The sequence below is a fragment of the Neofelis nebulosa genome, chromosome 7, assembly GCF_028018385.1.
Source record: "Neofelis nebulosa isolate mNeoNeb1 chromosome 7, mNeoNeb1.pri, whole genome shotgun sequence".
Classification (NCBI taxonomy): Eukaryota; Metazoa; Chordata; class Mammalia; order Carnivora; family Felidae; genus Neofelis; species Neofelis nebulosa.
Genome location: NC_080788.1, coordinates 63,967,884 through 63,989,418, shown reverse-complemented (window position 1 = coordinate 63,989,418; position 21,535 = coordinate 63,967,884). Strand labels below are relative to the sequence as shown.

The 21,535-nt window shown below is 38.9% G+C and overlaps 1 protein-coding gene and 1 pseudogene across 3 annotated transcripts in view; both read right to left on the bottom strand.

Moving 5' to 3' along the window:
* Window positions 1-21,535, bottom strand: part of FSIP1 (fibrous sheath interacting protein 1) — a 197,624-nt gene that overhangs the window by 140,249 nt on the left and 35,840 nt on the right. For all 3 annotated transcript variants that reach the window (XM_058738238.1, XM_058738237.1, XM_058738239.1), the window contains exons 6-9: window positions 16,349-16,447; window positions 13,889-14,013; window positions 11,054-11,164; window positions 3,919-4,077 (exon numbers count right to left, since the gene is read on the bottom strand). In XM_058738238.1, the coding sequence (XP_058594221.1) occupies window positions 3,919-4,077; window positions 11,054-11,164; window positions 13,889-14,013; window positions 16,349-16,447 (494 nt within the window). The remainder of the gene's footprint in view (window positions 1-3,918; window positions 4,078-11,053; window positions 11,165-13,888; window positions 14,014-16,348; window positions 16,448-21,535) is intronic.
* LOC131516771 (cytochrome c-like) lies at window positions 11,181-13,769 on the bottom strand (annotated as a pseudogene).

The following is a 21,535-nucleotide window of genomic DNA, read 5'->3' as shown; positions in this document are numbered from 1 at the left end:
CTGCTTTTAAAATATTGCCATAAAGCTAAGAGCCAGGCCAAGGTATCCTATGAGAATATCCTAATCAGCAAGCCCAAAAGGAAAAGATTTCTTTACTGTTCCTTTCACAACAACTCCCTTAAGCTCTGAGTCACATTTCTGGAGTCCCTCAAATTATTCTGACTCAAGTGCGTTTATCATCCTCGGCTCATGTGCCTACCGACTTCGCACCTTATTAGTTGCCACAGTCAACGAGTCAGAAAGTCTGAGTGTTTCAACTTGTTTGGGAAACTGTTTTCTTGACCGAAATTTTAAAAAATCTCCAAAGGAATTTTTTAAACATCGTGCCTTCAGAAAGTAACCTTTCCCTTCTCTGCTACCACAGACTTCCTGTACTTTTCATAAGATCATTTCCATATTGTGGTACTTCTTCCACCGTGCGGTCATCCGACAACTTGTTCTAGGTCTACTCCTATCCTCCAGTACCCTACAAGCTGCTTTAAGGTCAAACGTGAAGCTGCATAAATCTGAACATTCAAGGTCAACCACCGCAGCATCTCCTATGAAAGCAGGCTTTCAAAGATGTTTTGATGTCCTGTACAGGGGCTGGATCAGTAACCTAAATGTGTGCAGTAGGCCTCAGGGTCTAGCAATACCATATGGAGTCGTGAAAACTGGGGCAAACTGGAGAATTTGTGCTCCACGGAAAGCAGGAGTTGCTACTCGGATGAGTTCTGCAGTTTGCCAAGCAAGGATTCAGGTCTGATGTTGCCAGATGTTCTATTTTCTCAAGAAAAACTAGATATTTAGATGACATTTAGATATCTATATGAATTCACCCAATTTTTACACATTGACTAAAAAAACTGTAAACCCTGTGTGGGCTAAAGGAAATCCACATGTGAATCAACTTTGCCCTGCAGGCCACCAATTTTCAACGTTATGCTGTATCATGGCAGCCTTCTCGGGGCCTCTAACTCCTTCTGCCGTATTTACCAGTTCCTTTTCCACCTCGTGTCCCTCACTTGTGGAACTAGACTTTCCTGATATTCCTTCTGGATGTGCTTTCTCTCTCTCCCCTGAACCCCACTGCACTTTGCTTTTATAGCTTTCTATTGTGCTTATCTATGTTGTCTTGTACCACATTTAACTACGTATATATCCTGTGCCTCCCACAAGAAAATGTGTTCCTTAGGTCACTTATTATCTTTTTTAATGTTTATTTATTTTTTTGAGATGGGGAGAGAGAGAGTGGGAGAAAGGCAGAGAGACAGGGGGAGAAAGAAAAAATCCCAAGCAGGCTCCACGCTGTCAGCCCAGAGCCTGATGCGGGGCTGGATACCATGAACCGTGAGATCATGACCTGAGCCGAAATCAAGAGTCAGACACTTAACTGACTGAGCCACCCAGGCACCCCAAGTCACTTATCATTATAACAATAACATCACCGGTTGAGTTTTGTGTCGGACACACACTAAGTAAGCACTTTACACAAATTGACTCATCCAACCTTTCAAAGAGCCCTAATATGTAAGTGATGGATCATTAAACTCGACTCCTGAAATCAATACCACACTGTATGTTAATTTGAATTTGAATAAAATGTTGGAAGGAAAAAAAATTTTTTAATAAAAAATAGTAAAATATAAAAGAGCCCTAAAGAATAATAATATTATTACTATTTTATAAATAGAGAAACTAGGGTTCAGGGTGCTTCTAATTAATGCCCAAGTCCTCAGAACCAGTAAGTGGAAGTGAACTCGAACCAGAACTCGAAGTGAGGCTTTTTGACTCCATAGTTCTACACTGGCCTGACTTGTCTTTCAGCGCCCTACAATTCCTATCCAGTAAGCACTTGATTAATATTGTTGAATCAATTGCTGAAAACCAGAGATTCACATTCTACTTAAAAGACATTCTTTCATAAGGAGCATGAAGAAAAATTACTGATGAGTTAATGGTTTGCAGAAGGGTTAAAAATAAAAATAATGTGAATCTGTGCTATGAATATTTGTGGTTCAGCAACAGATTGGAGCCCATTCATCAACTGCACAGATACGCAAGGTTTAACCAAGATACTTTTCAGTGTATTTATCCAAAAAGAATTCCAATCCAAAAATAATATCTGCAAAATAATTTGCCATGTTAGCATTTCTGGCTTGAAAATTCAATGTGCAGTGCTGGCTTTAGTTAGAAATGAGGAAACGCCAAGAAGAAATTGAACAAAAGATTTAAAGAGTTGTTTTTTTTTTTTTTTTTTTTTGCATTCAAGAGGCATTAATTATTTCTTTTCATCAAACACGATGTTACATTTCTGTTTCTGCATCCAATGGGAATCTCAAAATGCGGTTTTCTCTTTTCTCACTAAACCTATGTTGTCTCACATAAAAATATATTATCTCAGTACGTGACAACTAAGTAACATACTGGTTTTCCCTTTCAGTGTTTAAAAAAAAAATTTATCTGAACTATAAATGTCAATTCTGAAAGTATGATTTAAATGATGATGACAGAATCTCACCATAGTCGCTTTATTGAAATCCTAATGGCTAAACAAATTTCTGAATTCTCAGTCTCTCTTTAAACAATGACGTTTGATCGCCATTAAAAAGGTATTTTCTGTCTTTAGAATCCCTATTCAGCTTTGAGATCTCAGATACTCTTAAAATACAACAACATAATAACAAAAAATCAGGTGTAACGCAAAAAAGAACAAAGAGTATCCCGGAACAATTTTATTTCCATCTCTTGGCTTCCTCCTTTTGGGAAATGGCACCTAGTAACTTAAATAAACTAGCAGCGCAACTAATGTCAAAGTCCTGGGGTACATTTGAGTAGGGACAGAGATTCCAATGCTCTGTTTTCCGCTTTTACCCCAATCCAGAAATGAGTGGTTTCTGCTACCGCCACTCTTGCTGTGCAAAGGGCTCAGAAGCAGCTGTGCCCAGGCCTTGCCAACATGACCTAAGGAAGCCAAGATGGCTCCATAAAGGTTTTGCCAGTGACCAAGTGCGAAGATATTCTTCGCAATATCTTAACACTCCTCTTTCCCTTTGAAGCAGTTTCAACTGGCCCAAAGCCAGAACCCCAACCTTCAGTTGATGGCTTAAAGACTCAATATAAAGCAGAATTATTACCTATAGAATATTTATTTTTAAACCTTTTTTAGGAACAAAAAAAAATCACATACATCTAAGATTGTACAGAAAATGATTCGGTGAAATGTCTACAAAACTGGTAGAGGGTTAACAGAATAACAAAAGGCTGGCCATTTTCTGTTTAGGTGAAAACTACCACCCAATCCAGAACCAGATCCCACGAAGTACTGAGATATGGGGGTGAAAAAAAAGAATTTTCTTTTCACAAAGCTGCCATTACTCTTCTGTTTTTCTAAACAGAAAACTGTAAAAGAATATTTCAGAAACTCTCCAGGGAGGAAACATGTTCCTTTCAAAATCCTCACAGGAGAGAAGTCATCAGCACAGTGAGAGCTTCACTGCTTGATGTGAAATTAAAAGAGCTGGAAGAATATGGCAGCATCAGGGACAAACGGCTGTCATTGCTAATACTTTGAACCAGAGGAATTAAGAGAAATAGAGGATGAATGAGTGCTTTACTGATTTTCTTCCCTATCCTGTCTCCTCATCGTGATCAAGAATTAGCTTAAATCATAAAGATGTAATAACAGTAAAATAAATACTTCCTAAGTGACCCTTCCCAGTAAATTATCAACTGAAAGAAAAATGAAGAGAAAGTGAAGTCACCAAAGGAAAACACACACAACGCACGCACTTACGGAAATTACTATCGTTGCGCTCGGAGTTATGAAAAAAACAACTGGGAAGAAACCTCTTTAGTTAACAAGCAAATTGTCAGATTATGTGAACTAGCTTTAACACACGAACCTGAATAGTCTGTGTATCCTTAAATTAAATCTACCTGATCGCTGTGGTTTCCATGTCTTGGAGAAAAGTCGGAAGCTGTTGGTGAGGCTGCAGAAAGTTCCTGGAGCTTTGTGTCGATTTCGGCAAGCTGCTGGTGCTGGGTGACTGCAAATGTGTATCCTTCTCCTGGGACCAGCCAGCCAGACTGTTCGCCCTAAAAGGAAACAAGAGTCACCGGGTCATTCCCATGCTACACTTTTTCCAAAATATCCCTTTCAGACTGCTACATCAATGCTCAGGACTTCACACACACATACACAAACACACACATTACAAAAAAACTCACAAAATTAACATTGGGATAGTGAAAGAAAAAAATTAGTAGTTTATTGTTTCATTATCTGCCAAATCTGTATAAAGTATATTCTACATTGTGTGGGGTTTTTTTTTTCCCCCTGTGGAATAAATCTCTTGGCCTTGCAGTCTGGTTCTTATAACATTCTCATTTCTCCATTTTGAAAAAGTAGTCTGTAATATGTTAAATAGGAATAAATCATGTTTACCCTATAATCGACATGGTATTTTCAAGATCTGTTCCTGAAAAGTAACATAGGGTCTATAAATGCAGTTGTTTGGGTTTCACGAGCCTATTTATCATCTAACTCCTTATTCAACTAATATTCATGTCATAATGGGTTAAAACCCACTCATAACATTCAAACATCTTGTGCTCAGTGCCCACTGAACATAGACACTGCACTAGGCACTGGTGATTCAGCAGGAATCTCACAAGCTCTGCCCTTAGGGAGTTCTCAGTCTTCTGGTAGCAAAGATTTTAACAAGGTATGAAGAGTGCTGGTAAGCCAAGGCACCATGGGGACCAGTGAGGGTCAACTAACCTTTATGGACATGAAGGAGCAGAGAGACAAAGTGGCTGGAGAAGGCTTCCTGGAGGAGATAATCAATCTTAATCACATCTTAATCAAGGAAACAACATGGCTGGCTATGCATTTTAAAACTGGAACTTGCGGGGCGCCTGGGTGGCTCAGTCGGTTAAGCGGCCGACTTCGGCCCAGGTCATGATCTTGCGGTCCGTGAGTTCGAGCCCCGCGTCGGGCTCTGTGCTGACAGCTCAGAGCCTGGAGCCTGTTTCAGATTCTGTGTCTCCCTCTCTCTGACCCTCCCCCGTTCATGCTTTGTCTCTCTCTGTCTCAAAAATAAATAAACGCTAAAAAAAAAAAAAAAAATTAAAAAAAAATAAAATAAAATAAAACTGGAACTTGCACGGGCAAGACTGGAAACAGAAAACCCAGTTAAGAAGCAAAAGCCATAATCTGGAACAAAAGTGATGAGCTCCTAAACTAAGGAATATCTCCTCGGAATACAGAACATAGAGCAGATTCCAGAGATACTTACAAAGTAGAAATTACAGAATCTGGAGATAATTTGATGGAAGCGTGGAAGGAGAAGTAAGGATCAAAGATAAAAACCAAATTCTGGATTTTGAGAACTAGGGGTATAGTGGTCCTATTGACCAAGCTAGGGAATACAGGAGACATAATAGGTTTAAGGAATAAAATGGTGAATTCTGTTTGAGACCTTCGGATATTCACAGATGTCCCTTAGGATATCCACAGATTATGTTAGGTAGTTAAATATATCAAAATAGAGACGTAGATTGTATATAAATATTTTAGACTCACCCACCGATCTATAGTGGTTCAAACTGTTGAACCATGGGAATGGGTGAGGCCACACAGAGAAACATGTAATACAAGGACAGAAAAATCATGAAAACACTAGGAATAAAGGGGCAAGTGGAGGGTATGGAAGGTTAAGAATTTCATACACTTTGGTTTCATGACTCTAATACCAGGAATCAATCCCTAGGCAGTAATCAGAAGAGATACATGCAAAAACTTACACAGAAAGAATTACATGTCTCCCCTGACCCTGGCATCCAATGTCCCTTCCTGTTTCGGTGAAACCAAACACTGCATGAGACTTGGTAGGAGACAAAGCCCCATCAGACACCCCTTCTCCTCACCCACTGGCATCAAGAAGACAAGCAAATGACCTAGAATCAGCCGATCAAGAAGCGAATGCCCTGGACTTGGACTCCCGAGGGAGAGAGAGAGACAGAGATCCAAAGATACAGGGGAAGTGAGGCAGTGATTGATGGTGACAGCAGTGACCTGGAGGACCCAGTGTTGATAGCAGTGAGGGTGGCAATGGTGATCATCTAGCAGGGGTGTCTCGTGGCTGTGAGGCAGCCCCTAACCAGCCTGTTTCCAAGGAGTTTCTGAAGCCATGTTTCTGGGTACCTTGATATCTGCCCGGGTTAGAGATGTGTTTCTCCAAACTTCCCACCGAGTCTGTGGGCTATCCAAGTTTCCCAATACATTTATTCCTTTTTTTTTTTTTTTTCATTGAAGTCCATCTCTGTCCCTCGCAACCCAGAACATGGACTCAGATGTTTTTTGGCATGTCATTTACAATAAAGAACAATTGCAAAAGTCCCAAATGTCTAAAAATAGGGAAAAGTGAATAGATTGTAGTCTACCCATACAAGGATATGATACAGTAATAAACATTTTAAATACACTTATAAGTTGGGATATGAAAGCTATATATAATTATAAGAAAATATATTACTTAATTGGTCACAAATAAGAAACTCCAGTTAATTTTTCCTAAATAAAAGGGATATAAATACTGTACGATCTAAGTGAGAAATAATAGGGAGTCACAAAAAAATAAAACTATGGAACCAATGACTAAACATTGGTCAATAAATTTTAAATTCTTGTTTGAACGGAATTCTTTTTTAATGACACTGGGAATAAAAAGGATGTCAGATTAAATTCAACAGAAATGTAAATGTTTCATGCACTATGCTGTTACAGAGGGAAATTATATGTAATATGTAGTAGATGGAATCATGTTTTTCCATCTAGCACTTTTTAGACACCCTTGCTAGGTGTGGGAAATTTCAAGCTTTTAGAAGTCTTACCTCCCTAAGACAGAACCCAGAAAATGCTCTTAACCACCTTCCTTTACAGCGAGGGGCTCAGGTTTGTAACTAAGGATCTACAACCGAACTCACACATTCAATACTGATTTAGATACGAGTAATTTGAGATATGATGTAAAACCCATTTTGGCAGTAGAGACGTTTGGTTTTGTGCCATTCATTGCAAGGGTAAATTCCCAATACAGAAGGAAATCTTTTAAAAATTTTAAGTATCCTAGAGAGATTCAAGAGAATATCTCACCAACACAATTAAACATGCCACCATAAAGAACCACCCAAGGGCAAGAGTTCTGGAGAATTAAAACATAATTATCACCCTAGTCATCATCTTTCAGGTGCATCGGCTTATCAGAGATGGGGGAACAAAGAAAAGGACACACAGTGTCAAAGATACAGCAAATCTGAGGAAGGGCAAGAAGTTTGGTATGGTTTAAGAATATCGTAGATGGATCCCTTCCTCAAAGTGTTCCTAAATTCTTCCTGCCACGCTTCCTAACTTCTTCCTCTGAATCTGCTTCAACATGTGCCACAATCTATCTGGTTTTATAAAATTGCTGTATAAAATGTCTATCCCTGACACCAGATAATACGATGCCACCTTTCCCCTCAGATGATGCACAGAAAACCCTCAGCAAATATTAGTTTACAAAACAAAACAAAAAAAAAACTGTAAAAATAACAACAATCTCAAAGAGGGCTACATAGCTAAATAGCAGAATAGATGTGGTTGAAACCCAACTTGGAAAACTATGAAATGAGCTTATATAAGCAAAATGACAAAAAAAGATGAAGGTTATGAGAAAAATATTATTGGACCTGGAGGAGAGATAGAGGAGGTTCTCTCCCCACCTATATGCTTGTACACTGACTGATCTGATCCCCTTTTCCAATTTCCTTTTTCCGTGCCTTTCTCTGCTATTAAAATAAGAAAGTAAGATACCTGAATCCCCAGTCTCACTTGCAGTGATGTATGAAATGAATGTGGCTACATGACACATCTTGGCTGATGAGCCACAGGTGGAAGTCCCAGGGACACCATCCCTTCCCAAATGAAATGCAAAGCCTCAAAGGAGTGTCCTTTTACCCTTCCCCCTTCCCTCTTCTTTCTGCCTGGAAAAATGGACACATTATCTACAGATATAGTAGCAATCTTGCAAACCTAAAAACAAAACCATACCAAGAATACAGAACAGGAATAAAGAAAGACACTAGCTACTTACACCTGGAGCAAAATTGTTACTGAAGCAAAATACACTCCTTACTTGCTTTTTTTAAAAAAATGTTTAATGTTTATTTATTCTTGCAAGAAAGAGACAGAGTGTGAGCGGTGAAGGACACTCAGTCAGTTGAGTGTCCGACTTCAGCTCAGGTCATGATCTCATGGTTCACTGGGTTCGAGCCCCACGTCGGGCTCTGTGCTGACAGCTCAGAGTCTGGAGTCTGCTTCAGATTCTGTGTCTCCCTCTCTTTTTGCCCCTCCCCTGCTCTTGCTCTGTCTCTCTCTCTCTCTCTGTCAAAAGTAAATAAACATTAAAAGAATTTAAGAAGTTATTGTATGTATCAATCATTTGCTGAAAACAAAAAAAGGAAATAGGAATTTTTCAAACCATGAGAGGAAAATGGGGAGAAATTAGGAAAACAAAATAAATCTAATCAATGAAATGTCAAATAGACTGTCCAAAAAGGCCCAAACATTATCAGTGGTCATAATAAACATATAAATTAAATATCCTCATTAAACGATTAAGGAAATAATAACAAAAGATAGAGAAACAATTACGGACACAACAGCAACAACAAAAACCCAGCTGTACGATAATTTGTAAATAATCTACCTAAAAACAGAAGTAAATGATAGAAAAAGAGTTTAAGGGGCTCCTGGGTAGCTCAGTCAGTTAAGGTGTTGACACCAGCTCAGGTCATGATCTCACGGTCACGGGTTCAAGCCCCGCATCGGGTTCTGTGCTGACAGCTCAGAGCCTGAAGCCTGCTTTGGATTCTGTGTCTCCCTCTCTCTCTCGGCCCCTCCCCTGCTCCTACTCTGTCTCTCTCTCTCCCTCAAAAATAAATAAACATTAAAAAAAATTTTAATAAAGGAGGGACAAGGCATAAATACTAACAGAAATAATATTTAAAAGGCAACATTAATAATAAAAATTTTGTTAAATCATTTCTAGGAAGAAACATGGCACGCCCCACCCCCCACCAGCCACAGGCATTGCTGCAATTGAGCAGTTTTTGGACCTAGAGTCAAAACTACCCTCTGCACCTACCTCTCTGAGGTTGGTCTAGATGCAGAACCTGAGCTAGGGATTCTGGTTCAGGTGACTTGTTGAGGGAGTGCTCTCAGAAGAGAGAGGGTGACTGGAATTCTCCCAGGAGAACTCCACCTCAGGAGAAGGGATAGGGGATGATGGAAGCAGGCTAGGACAAGAGAAACAAAACCAGGCAAGGAGGTGGTGTCAGGTGAAGCCCAGCTGACCCCTGGGGAAGCTCTGAGGGACAAACTGCAGCACAGAGCTAATCCCATCTTGAGTTGGGAGGGGGTGGAGATGGAGACAGGCTGCCATCCTAGGCAGTTCAGCCCCCATCTAGCCCATGGCAATACTCTACGGAAAAAGGCAGCTATGCGCCCTTGGCGCAGGGCAGGGGGCCGGATGCACGGAAGGGACTAGGTAAAAGGGATCTGGGCAGGGTGCCAGCAGCACTCACTACACCTCGCCTCCATAAACATAGGGAAAGAAGAACTAGATACAGGGCTATGGGGTTCAAGGTACACAGGAGAATACATTTCTTTGTGGAAGTAAAGAATCTTGCTGTAAGTTTAGTATGCAAACAAGTGCAAACGCTGAGCCACCGCACCCCTTAGATGACCAGCCCAAGCCCTACAAACACCCACACCTGCACCCTGGATTGCAGGCTGTTCCCCTCCTTGGACTGAGTCTGTGCTCCCTCCAGACTCTTCAGGGACCTGGATGCTCAAGGTTAACTGGGCAGGAGCATGATGGTGCTCTTTAGGAGTCTTGAGGACTACACCAGTGTAGCGATAATAAGAAATATTCAAAATAAAAAGAGACAGGGAAACATATTTATATGTCATTAATGACTAAGCCCATTACATCACAGATAGCAGTTATAACTGTGAGAGCTAATGTGTAGTGACTCTTATAATAACATAAAATAATCCTCTTCAGAGTCAGTAATGAATTGACCAAGAAAAAAATCTGAATATTTTAATGAAAATAAATTTGTAAAACAGGATTTTTTTAAAAGACAGAGAACATTATCCCATAATTTAAAAACTTATTGTAGGGGCACCTGGGTGGCTCAGTCAGTTGGGCGGCCGACTTCGGCCCAGGTCATGATCTCGCGGTCCGTGAGTTCGAGCCCCGCGTCGGGCTCTGTGCTGACAGCTCAGAGCCTGGAGCCTGTTTCGGATTCTGTGTCTCCCTCTCTCTAACCCTCCCACATTCATGCTTTGTCTCTCTCTGTCTCAAAAATAAATAAATGCTAAAAAAAAATAAAATAAAATAAAAATAAAAACTTATTGTAAATGTGTGCTAATGTCCGTGACATGATAAAGAAAATAAATAAAAATTAAGAAGCATAGAGGTCTCCCATCCAAGTACTAACCAGGCCAGACCCTGTTTAGCTTCAGAGATCAGACGAAATCAGGCACGTTCTTGCAGTGGATGGAACTAGAGAGTATTATGCTAAGTGAATAAGTCAGTCAGAGAAAGACAAATACCATATGATTTCATTCATATGTGAGATTTAAGAAACAAAGCAAATGAACGTAAGAGGGGAAAGAGAAAACAAACCATAAAACAGGCTCTTAACTATAGAGAACAAACTGAGGGTTGCTGGAAGGGAGGGGGTCAGGGGGATGGGGGTTATACAGGTGATGGGGATTAAGGAGGGCACTTGTGACGAGCACTGGGTGATGTAGGGAAGTACTGAATCACTACATTCTACACCTGAAACTATATTACACTGTATGTTAACTAACTGGAATTTAAATAAAAAATTGAAACTACAAAAAAAAAAGGAAAAGAAGAACAACAACAAGAAGGAGAAGGAGAAGGAGAAGAAGGAGAAGGAGGAGAAGGAGAAGGAGGGGAAGGGTAGAAGTCACTGAATATCAGAGCTTACGTACCTCAGGACTGGACAGCCCCGAATCTTTGTCATCTAAGTCCTTCAAAAGTTCAGTCAGCCTTTTCTTCTCTCTGTCAATCATAAGCACTGGCATTCCTGAATCCTTAGCCAACTATAGAATGTAATAATAAAAAAAAAAGGAAATATTCAAAGCAATTCATGTTCAGGAAAATAAAAGTGGGCCCTGAGGTTTCTATGGTACAGACACACTAAGGTAAAAGTTGTGAGATTAGGCATTTTTCATTTGTGAGGTACATTCCAGCTATAAGCCGGCCCTCATGTTAGCCATTTCAACAACACTTTATTTAAAATATAAAACAATAAAACACATGGGAAGTTTGCAAACCTCTCATTATATATCAATGTAATAACTTATCTGCTGAGGTATTTGGAAGGATCTTGCCACTTCCTATGTGGCATATATCTACTGACAGAAACTGCTTTTATTTATTTGTTTTTATCTGTGATTTTTAATTATCTTAAGCCTTATTACATAATTTACACATGTGTGCTGATGGCATATGTCCTCTACTTTAATCCTTCTAATGAGTTGGCAAAAGCACCATTAGCAATCACACATATGTGGTATTTCTACAGTTGCGTTATTGAAGGGCTGTTTAAAAGACAATCCTGAATTATAACTTAGTCTGACTGAGCGAAGAATTCGCAAGCAAAGTTCGCTACTATAGTGTGGCAGGTCACACTAAATTTTAAAAATATCTGGCCTTACAGCTCATCTATAAAATGTGAGAAGTGTTAAATATTCTTTGTTTGGTATTATACATAAGCCACATGAAAATGTGTTTAATTAAGCAAAAGGTAGCATTTTAGATGCCGTGAACTTTAATTAAATCGGCAGTTAGGACCAAAAAGATAAAGTGGACATTGCCAGCTTCACCCCTGGCCTTTTACAGGCTAACTAACACAACATTAAAACCCAGCTGAGTCTTGCTATTTGTTGGGAGAGTAAAGGGATTTCCTCAGTATTTAAATAAATATAACAAGTTATATAATTCTAAGTGTTAAACCCATCTCCTACAGGTTTAGAGATGGCGGTTACCATCTCTGTGAAAAGTTGAACATTACCAATCGATTCCAACCCTATCTTTCAAAGGGGAAAACAGGGACAGCACTGCTAATTCTGGTAATTCTGAACCAGGATTACTATCCAAGTTCAAAAAGCTGATCAGATTCACTTAACCACAAGCCAATCGTACTTAAATCAGGACTGTCCAAAAGGAATAGTCTGTCAGCCATTCCTGATCCAAACTCTGGTGCCTGAGATCAATTTAAATATGGTACACATAAAAGAAGTCATGAGACATTTGTTTCTGTAATAAATAAGCAGTGGCCAATGATTACTCCTTAGTAGCTTTTTTGAGATAAACTATCAAGTCTGTCCTCTCCCTTTGTCTTCTTAAAGCCAGTGAAGATCAGTTTTCTTCCAGGGATGTACTTCTTGGGATTCTCCAACTACTCCGTCAGTGTCTCCTATCCCCAGGTGATGTCTTTATTCTTGTTGGCATCTGTGTAAGAAACTCCAGGGGACTGACTTGTCTCTCACCCAAACAGACCATGGGGATTTGTCTCATTCTTGTGCGTCCCTCCCCTTTCCATGGTATGGCACTGGGCACGCTACTGAACAAAGTTCTTCTTGCCCTTCGCAACATCATCCATCATAAAGTCACTCTTTCGTCGCACCCAAAAAGAAGTGCCCGCTTGCAAGCTGCACATCCTGCTCTCTCCTAAATGAAATTGCTTTGACATTTCAAGAGCGTCATATCAGGAATTTGAACAAAGATTCAGCGACTGTTGTTAAAAGGGGAAAAGGGAAATCTATGGGGGGGGCTGCTGTGTAAGCAAGAACCCCGGGTGTGGGGAAAATGCTACTGTTCTTGACAAATTAAATAAATCAACATAAAATGGGTCAGCACAGAGAGATCAGGTTGGAAGTTTCCTTCAGATCAGACGAACATAAAGAGAAAAACCAGAGGCCCAGAGGCCAGTCCTGGCAGTGGCACATTGACCCACAAATCTAGTCTACCTGGAAATGACGTGGCAGTTGTGGAAGAAGCATCAGACTTGAACTGGGAGGAATTATTTAACTCTCTGCTCTTATGAATAACTTTACACTCACCAATGCAGTTTTCTAGTAACCTGACTGCCTGAGTGGTTTGCCACAAACCTTCTGCCCACTGCACCTACATTTCTTACCATAAATTAATTAATCAGCATTCTGGTCTAATAGGGGAACCCCTTTTCCCTTGCTTAGTTTGCCTTGAGGACACCAAGTCAGGCTGTAGGGTCTGGAAGATCAAGGTTGAAATAATCAAGGCAAGTGACAAGTGATAGGCTTCCTGGAGGCTCAGCTGGAGGGGTCAGGGGACAGACAACCAACTGGCCTCTCCAGCTGTGCCAGGAGCATTTTCCATGCAAATTTCTAAATGCACCAGCTATAACATCAGTCTCATTACTTTCAAAAGCCAATTTTACTAATATGCAATTTAAAATCTGGGAAGCATTGTCTGACGCTATTACCTAAATAAATGTTTTTCAAATTGCAGGAACCGGATTCATTTCTGGGTAGTGAAATAAACGTATTGAGTTGCAGCTAGCATTTCTAAAAGAGGTAGAATAAGATAGGATGGAATTAAAACTAGTAAAGTTAAGTACTGGTCCATAAAATTTTTCTTTCATTTATATAGACTGTTTCAATTACATACATATGTGTCATGATCAAAAAAAAAAAAATATTTAAAGACACTGAACACAACTGTTTTCATTTTTATAACTCATTTAATCCCATATTCTGGTTTCTAAATTTCTAAGTACATACCTCAATGTTTCGTTTAATAAAATCCTGGCTGTGTTTACCCCTGAGCTTAATCTTTTCTGTATTTGAGAAAGGTTTCTTTTCTGCTCTGATCAATGACTCATTTCCTTCCACATCATAGGTAAAATCTAATATTAAAAAAAGTTCAAAATTTTTCATAATTATAATTGTCCATTATGCTACAATTTTACCTTATGCATACATTTAAAATATATAACACACATAGAAAAACTTCCAAACTCCAAATCCAGAAACCTAATATATATATGGAGATTTATTCTTATGGGTAAAAAAGATATAATACATACACACACTCACACACATGAATATTACTCAGCCATAAAAAATAGTAAGATCTCGCCATTTACGACAACACAAATGAACCTAGAGGAATTATGCTAAGTGAAATAAGTCAGACCAAGAAAGACAAATACCATATGATTTCGCTCATATGTGGAATCTAAAAAGCAAAACAAATGGATAAACAAACAAACAAAAAGCCAAATCAGACCTATAGTATGGAGAGCAAAGTGATGGTCTCCGGCGGGGGGGGGGGGGGGGGGGGGGAGGGGGGGTAGGAGATGGGCAAAACGGGTGAAGGGGAGTGGCAGATACAGGTTTCCAATTATGGAATGGATGGGTCACAGGGATGAAAGGCACAGCATAGGGAATCGAGTCAATGACATCATAATAGCGTGGCATGGTGGCCGAGGGAGCTCACTTGTGGTTAGTGTGGATTAACATATAAACCTGTCAAATCACTATGTGGTACATCTCAAACTAGCATAACATGTGTGCCACCTATATTCAGAGGAAATTAATTAATTAATACAATATATTTTATTTTAGTCTTTATATGAAACAAAACTTCCCCAAAAGACTAGAGTCATCTATCCTGTGATTCTATTAATATGCCAGCACCCTCTCTGAACAGTAAGTGCTTGTTCACACCTGTCTTTTAAGCAAGGTCTGGGCACAAGTGTCCTGGATGTTCCACATCCCATCCGCACAAAGCCTTACAGCTCATCTCACTTTGTCCGTTTTTCTCAACCTTTGAAAAGAGGCCTGAGTCACCTTCCGACCCTGGGTGCTCAAAACAAGGGTGAGGAAAATACTTGTGGACTCTTATTCCCTTTACTAAATATCTTTCTTCACTGTCGTCATGTTCAAAGCATTTAAAGCAAGATCATGTGAAAGCTTCTTTAAAGCTCTAAAAACAGTCATAGGGAAGACTTTTCTTAAGTGACAAATGGAATCTACCCTACAAATCAGGACAAATGGCCACATTAAAGTCCAAGAGGGAAAAACACCAACCAGTAGCTCAACACAGAAAAGGTTTACTTAAAAGTTATCTCTGCCTTATAAGAGAGGGTACATCAATAAAAAGGACTAAGGGAGCTAGTAAGTTGGCATATTTATAGCTAATTATCAAAGATTCAACACAAATTTAATAATTAAAGAATATATTTTGATAACAATACCTAGAAAGAACTGGGAAGAGAGTAAGGTCTCTGGATTTAAATTCTTTTCAAACAAAAATAAATTTGAGTAAGAAAAAAGTTTCACTCAAATTTAAGTTACAAGTGTCTAGGCAAATAAATCTGGGCTTTATAATTGGGATTTCATTTCTTTAATCAATAATGTTTCTTAACCAACTACCAATAGTTAAAGTACGAGTTACTTTTTTGGTGCATGGCCTCCCTAGATACAAAACAGAACTTTTCCCCATATTACAACTTGTATATAGTCTTTTGAGCTGAAATATAAAGTCTATTCTTTCCGTCAAAATTTCATATACTCTTAAAAATACAACATTAAGATAACATATTAAATGCATCCACATCTACATTTATAATGATTTCTTTAAAACACACTTTCAATAAACTATAGTAAAAACATTGGACTGTCTGGTCAGAACTGTCTCACTAGAAATGTCTTCTTCTCCCCATCCTGATGGTGATCAACAGGAACAGAAGTTTCCATGTTTCTACAGTAACCCAAACCCTTGCTCGGTTTGATGAGTTGGTTGGACCAGTGATAAGCATTTAACCCAAGCTGGATCAGTTGGTATCTTCTCTGCAATTCTGGCATTGAGTTTCCCTCTCAATGACTAACCACAGAATATGCTTTTGGGAATCAAAAAAGCTGTCTACCTCCAGGATTGTTTCCATAAATTTTCTTTTTTGCTTAAGTTAGTTTTCCATTACTTGCAGCCAGCTTTTCTTTAACTCTTTATCATATAAAATTTTAAATATCCAAAAGTAGAATGAATGCTATGATAAACTCTCAACAACTAACTTCAACAATGATTAATGCATGACCAATCTTGTTTCATCTTGATTCATTCAGTCACTTTCACCTGCCTCTGGATTAAATCAGATCAAATCATTTCCTTTGTGAATATTTCTATATATAGCTATATTTCTTGTGACAATATGCAAAATCACACAAATTAAAACATACCTTGATTGACATTCTGTTTATGGTTTTCATATTCTTCTGGAGGGACCTGAGTGTGAAACACTGAGAAAAAGGTGCCTTCATGCTCATAGCAAGAAGAATCTGTTGATTTAAAAACTCACTTGTTCAATACACAAAATAAGTGGGAAAGTGTCTAAATGAACAATTGTTTAAAAGTAAGATCTAATATTCTCTGCAATATTCCTCAAACCCCTCCACATATACATTTCTTAAAATGTCACTTCCAAGTAGAAATTATAATTATATTTGTACACTTTAGCCATTGAAATGAACAGGAGACAATCCAGATAGTCAAAAAGCATTTCCCTAGAACTTCTGTGCAAAGAAGATGTACAAGTGTGTGCTAAAATATCGCTTTAACTCCCTGGAATTAATGTATCCAAATCCCAACATTCATAATATAGAGAATATGCACAGAGTAACTTTGTATTTTTCTTTTTGTTTTAGGTCCCCAAAGTAAAGATTTCAGATATAGGGTTAGTCATCAAGATAAAAGCATTGTGTTGGGAATGCAAGCTGGTACAGCCACTCTGGAAAACAGTATGAAGTTCCCTCAAAAAACTAAAAGAACTACGCTTCAACCCAGCAACTGCACTGCTAGGCATTTATCCAAGGGATACAGGTGTGCTGTTTCAAAGGGACACATGCACCCCAATGTTTATAGCAGCACTATCAACAATAGCCAAAGTATGGAAAGAGCCCAAATGTCCATCCATCGATGGATGAATGGATAAAGAAGATGTGGTATATATATACAATGGAGTATTACTCGGCAATCAAAAAGAATGAAATCTTGCCATTTGCAACTACGTGGATGGAACCTGAAGGTATTATGCTAAGTGAAATTAGTCAGTCAGAGAAAGACAAATATCATATGACTTCACTCATATGAGGACTTTAAGAGACAAAACAGATTAACGTAAGGGAAGGGAAACAAAAATCATATAAAAACAGGGAGGGGGACAAAACAGAGGAGACTCATAAATATGGAGAACAAACAGAGGGTTACTGGAGAGGGTGTGGGAGGGGAGATGGGCTAAATGGGTAAGGGGCACTAAGGAATCTACTCCTGAAATCACTGTTGCACTATATACTAACTAATTTGGATGTAAATTTTAAAAATAAAAAATTAAAATAAAAAAAGAAAAGAAAAGATAAAAGCATGTGTTTGAAAGAGAAAACCAGAAGACTCTTAGCAATTAGGTTTCTTCCTTTTAGGATTTACACTCTTGGGCTTACACCCATAAAGAAATTAGGAAATTGTGTTTTTCAACTCTTGTTTCAATGTAATTTATTTTATTTTCTCCTATTTAGCTAATTGAGACATTAAGATATTTGTAAGAAACTGCTAACATAAATAAGTATCCTATTTTTTTAAGTCTCTTTCTATGTCTTAACGTGAGAAACTGCCAGGTTGTGGCAAAGAAATATTTTTGCTTCCGAAACATGATAAATCTTAAAGATATTACAGGATCCACCATCTATCTTTAAAGCAAACTTGATTCAAGCACCTCTTTGAGATGATACAGGCAAAGGAAGTACACAGAAGATACATTCACCCCAACATACAAATATCACCAAATTCAAAACATACAACTTCTGATAGTAAAAAGAAATGTATCAATTCCAGTTCCCTAATTTGGAATTCATAATAATGTAGCATTGTTGGAATTGTCATTCCAACTTTAATCCCACACAATCTTTGAAGAGGAGTTAATCTAGCAAATCAGTGGTATAAGCCTTGAGTGGAAGAGGGATAAGCTAATTTTGTGGAAAAGACAAAAAGGTTTAACGTTCTTGTCAAGTGGTAGTATATTTATTTTTGATCCCATAACTCCTTCTTAATAGGAGTTTCACTCACTTTTACACTGAAGCATCTATAAAGATGCAAAAATATGAAATCTTGCAATACTAAAAACTATTACAGCAAAGTGATATTTGGAGATTTTTAAACTAAGGCCTTTTCCGAGGCTAAAATTATTCTTGTGACTCTGTGGCTCTTTACCCATATTCTCAGCGGTATTCTGTATATTCAGTACCTCAGAGAGAAAGTAAGTACAGCCTAGAACAAAGGCCTGATAGCTCAGCTTTGAGTTTAAAAGACAACAGTTTTGGAAGTCTGGTATTCAATTGCAGAAGCTTAACTCCTCAAGAGAAAAAAACAAAAAGCATCTTCTGAACTTCCAAATTCCTCCTTTAGAAAGCTCTTCCTTACAGTAAGGAAACAACTGATTACTGTAAAGGAAATGTCAGAACTAGAAAACAGCCATTGGGGGTGGGGGGTGGTGCCTGGGTGGCTGAGTCGGTTAAGTGTCGGACTCTTGATTTTGGTTCAGATCATGATCTCACGGTACATGGGACAGAACCCCAAGTCGTGCACTGACAGTTCAGAGCCTGCTTAGGATTCCCTCTCTTCCTCTCTCTCTTCTCCTCCCCTGCTCATGCATGTGTGCACTCGCTCTCTCTCCCAAAATAAATAAATAAACTTCAAAAAGAAAAGAAAAGAGCCATTGGGTAACCATCATAATAATACTAGATTCAGATAAGAATCACCAACAGATGATAAGAGCAGCAGGTGAAACTTTGAAGAATGACAGAATAGCTTCAGAGTATATCTCCACGAGAGAACTTACTCAGTAAAAAAGGAAAAATACTAACTTTACAGTGGAGAAACCTGGAAGACACCACTTCAACCAAGTGATCAAGGTTAACCTTACAGTGATGGGACAATCGACATCATGCACTTTCTGCTGGATCCCTGGAGGACACAGTGGGATTCCTGCCCAAAATGTATAACATGAACCTAAGCTTGTGCAAATGTAAACAAACCCAGACTGGGGAACAACCTACAAAATATCAAGCCTATGGTCTTCAAAAACGCCAATGTCGTAAAACACAAAGTATGACCAAAGAGACATGACAACTAAATTCTTTTGTTACAAAGGATTTTAGCGGGACACTTGGCAAAAGATGAATAAGGCCTGTAGATTGAATAATAGTATTGAATCAACATTAATTACCTGATTTGTGCATGTGTGTGTGAACACATGTGTCCTCGTGTGAAGAGAGACAAATCTATACAGAGAGAGACAGAGACAGACAGAGACAGAGGAGGATGTGGTAAAATGTCAACACTTGGAGAATCTGGATAAAGGGTCTTGAAAACTCTTTGTACTTTTCTTGAGACTTGACGTCTGAAATTATATCAAAATTAAATTTAATAGGAAATTTTTAATAATTGCTCTCCTCACTAGAAACATTTATTCGGAGGGAGTTGGGGGAATCTCCCTTCAAAGATCAAGAGCCAGAGTGTGAGGGACTGAGCACATTTTAAATAAGAGCCTTACAAGAGAAAGATTGCAGGGTGTGATTTTAAGTTGTTTCCTGCCTCCTAAGGAAGAAATCAAAGCCCATCCCACACGGTGCAGAAGGACCCAGAAGAGCACCGGAGGAAATGAGTTTAGAGTAGATACAAGTGACACAAGTGTGAAGCTGCTTCCTGGTACACATTCCCTTGGAGGTGGGTGAAATCCTGAAGTTGGATTGAGACACCCCCCCACACACACCCAAAGAAAACGAGGAAAGCCAGGTGCCTCACTGCACACTTGGAACTCTGAAAGAAGACTCCACACACAGTGCTCCACATTTACACGTGACAGCTGCAAAGCAGCAAAGGCAGTGTGCCACGTTTAGAGGGAGACAGGGCCTGAAATTCATTTTGTCTCTCTCTCTCTCTCTCTCTCCCTCTCCCTCTCTCTCTCTCTCTCTCTCTTCTCTCTCTCTCTCTCTCTCTCCCCCTCTCTCTCTCCCCCCCCTCCCCCCCCCCCCCCCCCACACACACACACACACTTCCTCATGGCTGGCCTATGGCATGGAGATCTAGAAATTCTCACTTACCCCTGTGAACTAGATGAAGCCCTCCCCCATTGCACATCATTATGCCAACCAAAAATGCACATACCCAAATGTCCCTTACAATTGAGAACTATTCTATTAGACTATCATTTCAATAAATTCAAAATATCAAAGCAATGACCGTAATATTATACTTTGCCATATTAGCTTTTAAAATATAGGGCTTATAAAAAATTCTAGAGAACAAGGGAAAGGCACCATCATTTTCCACTGAACTATTAGATCAATAAGGAAACAAGAACACAATAACAATAGAGAATAGTGAGAACACCATAAAGAATGCACTTGAGAGATAAAGCTATTTTCAGAAATAAATTCATAGCAATGATGCTTTTATCATATTGTTACAGACTGAATTGTATCCCTCCAAAATCTGTAGGCTGAAGCCCTAACCCTCAATGTGACTGTACTTAACAGGGCTGTTAAGGAGGTAATAAAAGCTAACTGAAGTCACTGGATGGGGCCCTAATCTAATAGAATTTATGGCCTTCCAAGAACAGGAAAAGAAACCAGAGATAACCTTTACCACTTCTGCCACTTCTCTGGAGCACAGAGAGAAGGCCATGAGGACACAGTGAGAAGGTGGCCATCGGCAGGCTGGGAGGAGCGACTGCACCACAAAATGAATTTTCCAGTATCTTGATCTTTGACTTCTAACCTCCAGAGCTGTGAGAAAATAAGTTTCTGCTGTTTTTAAGCCACCCAACCTGTGGTATCTTTTTATGGCAGCTCTAGCAGACTAATATACAGATTTTAAGGAAAAATAAAATAAGCTTAACTAACTTGACTAAAGAAGCTAGAGAAAACAATAGCAAGGTCAAAAAAAGAAATAAGAAAGAAATGAGCCAGAATTAGCAAAGAAATTCAAAGCTGGCTCTTGAAGGTAGAAAAATCTACAAGTGTAATTTTAAAAAGAGAAAACACTAATTGTAATGAAGATGACATATTTTGATGAAAGAATAAACACGCAGATCACTGAAACAGAAGAGAGAGTTCAGAAATAGACCCACAAAAATATAGTCAATTGATCTTTAACAAAAGAGCAAAGGCAATTCAATGGAGAGAGGATGATCTCTTTAACATGGGGCTGTAATAACTAACTAGATGTCCATGTGAACAGAAAAGAAAAGAAAAGAAAAGAAAAGAAAAGAAAAGAAAAGAAAAGAAAAGAAAAGAAAAGAAAAGAAAAGAAAAACAAAACCAAAAACAAGGAAAGGGAAGGGAAGGGAAGGGAAGGGAAGGGAAGGCAAGGGA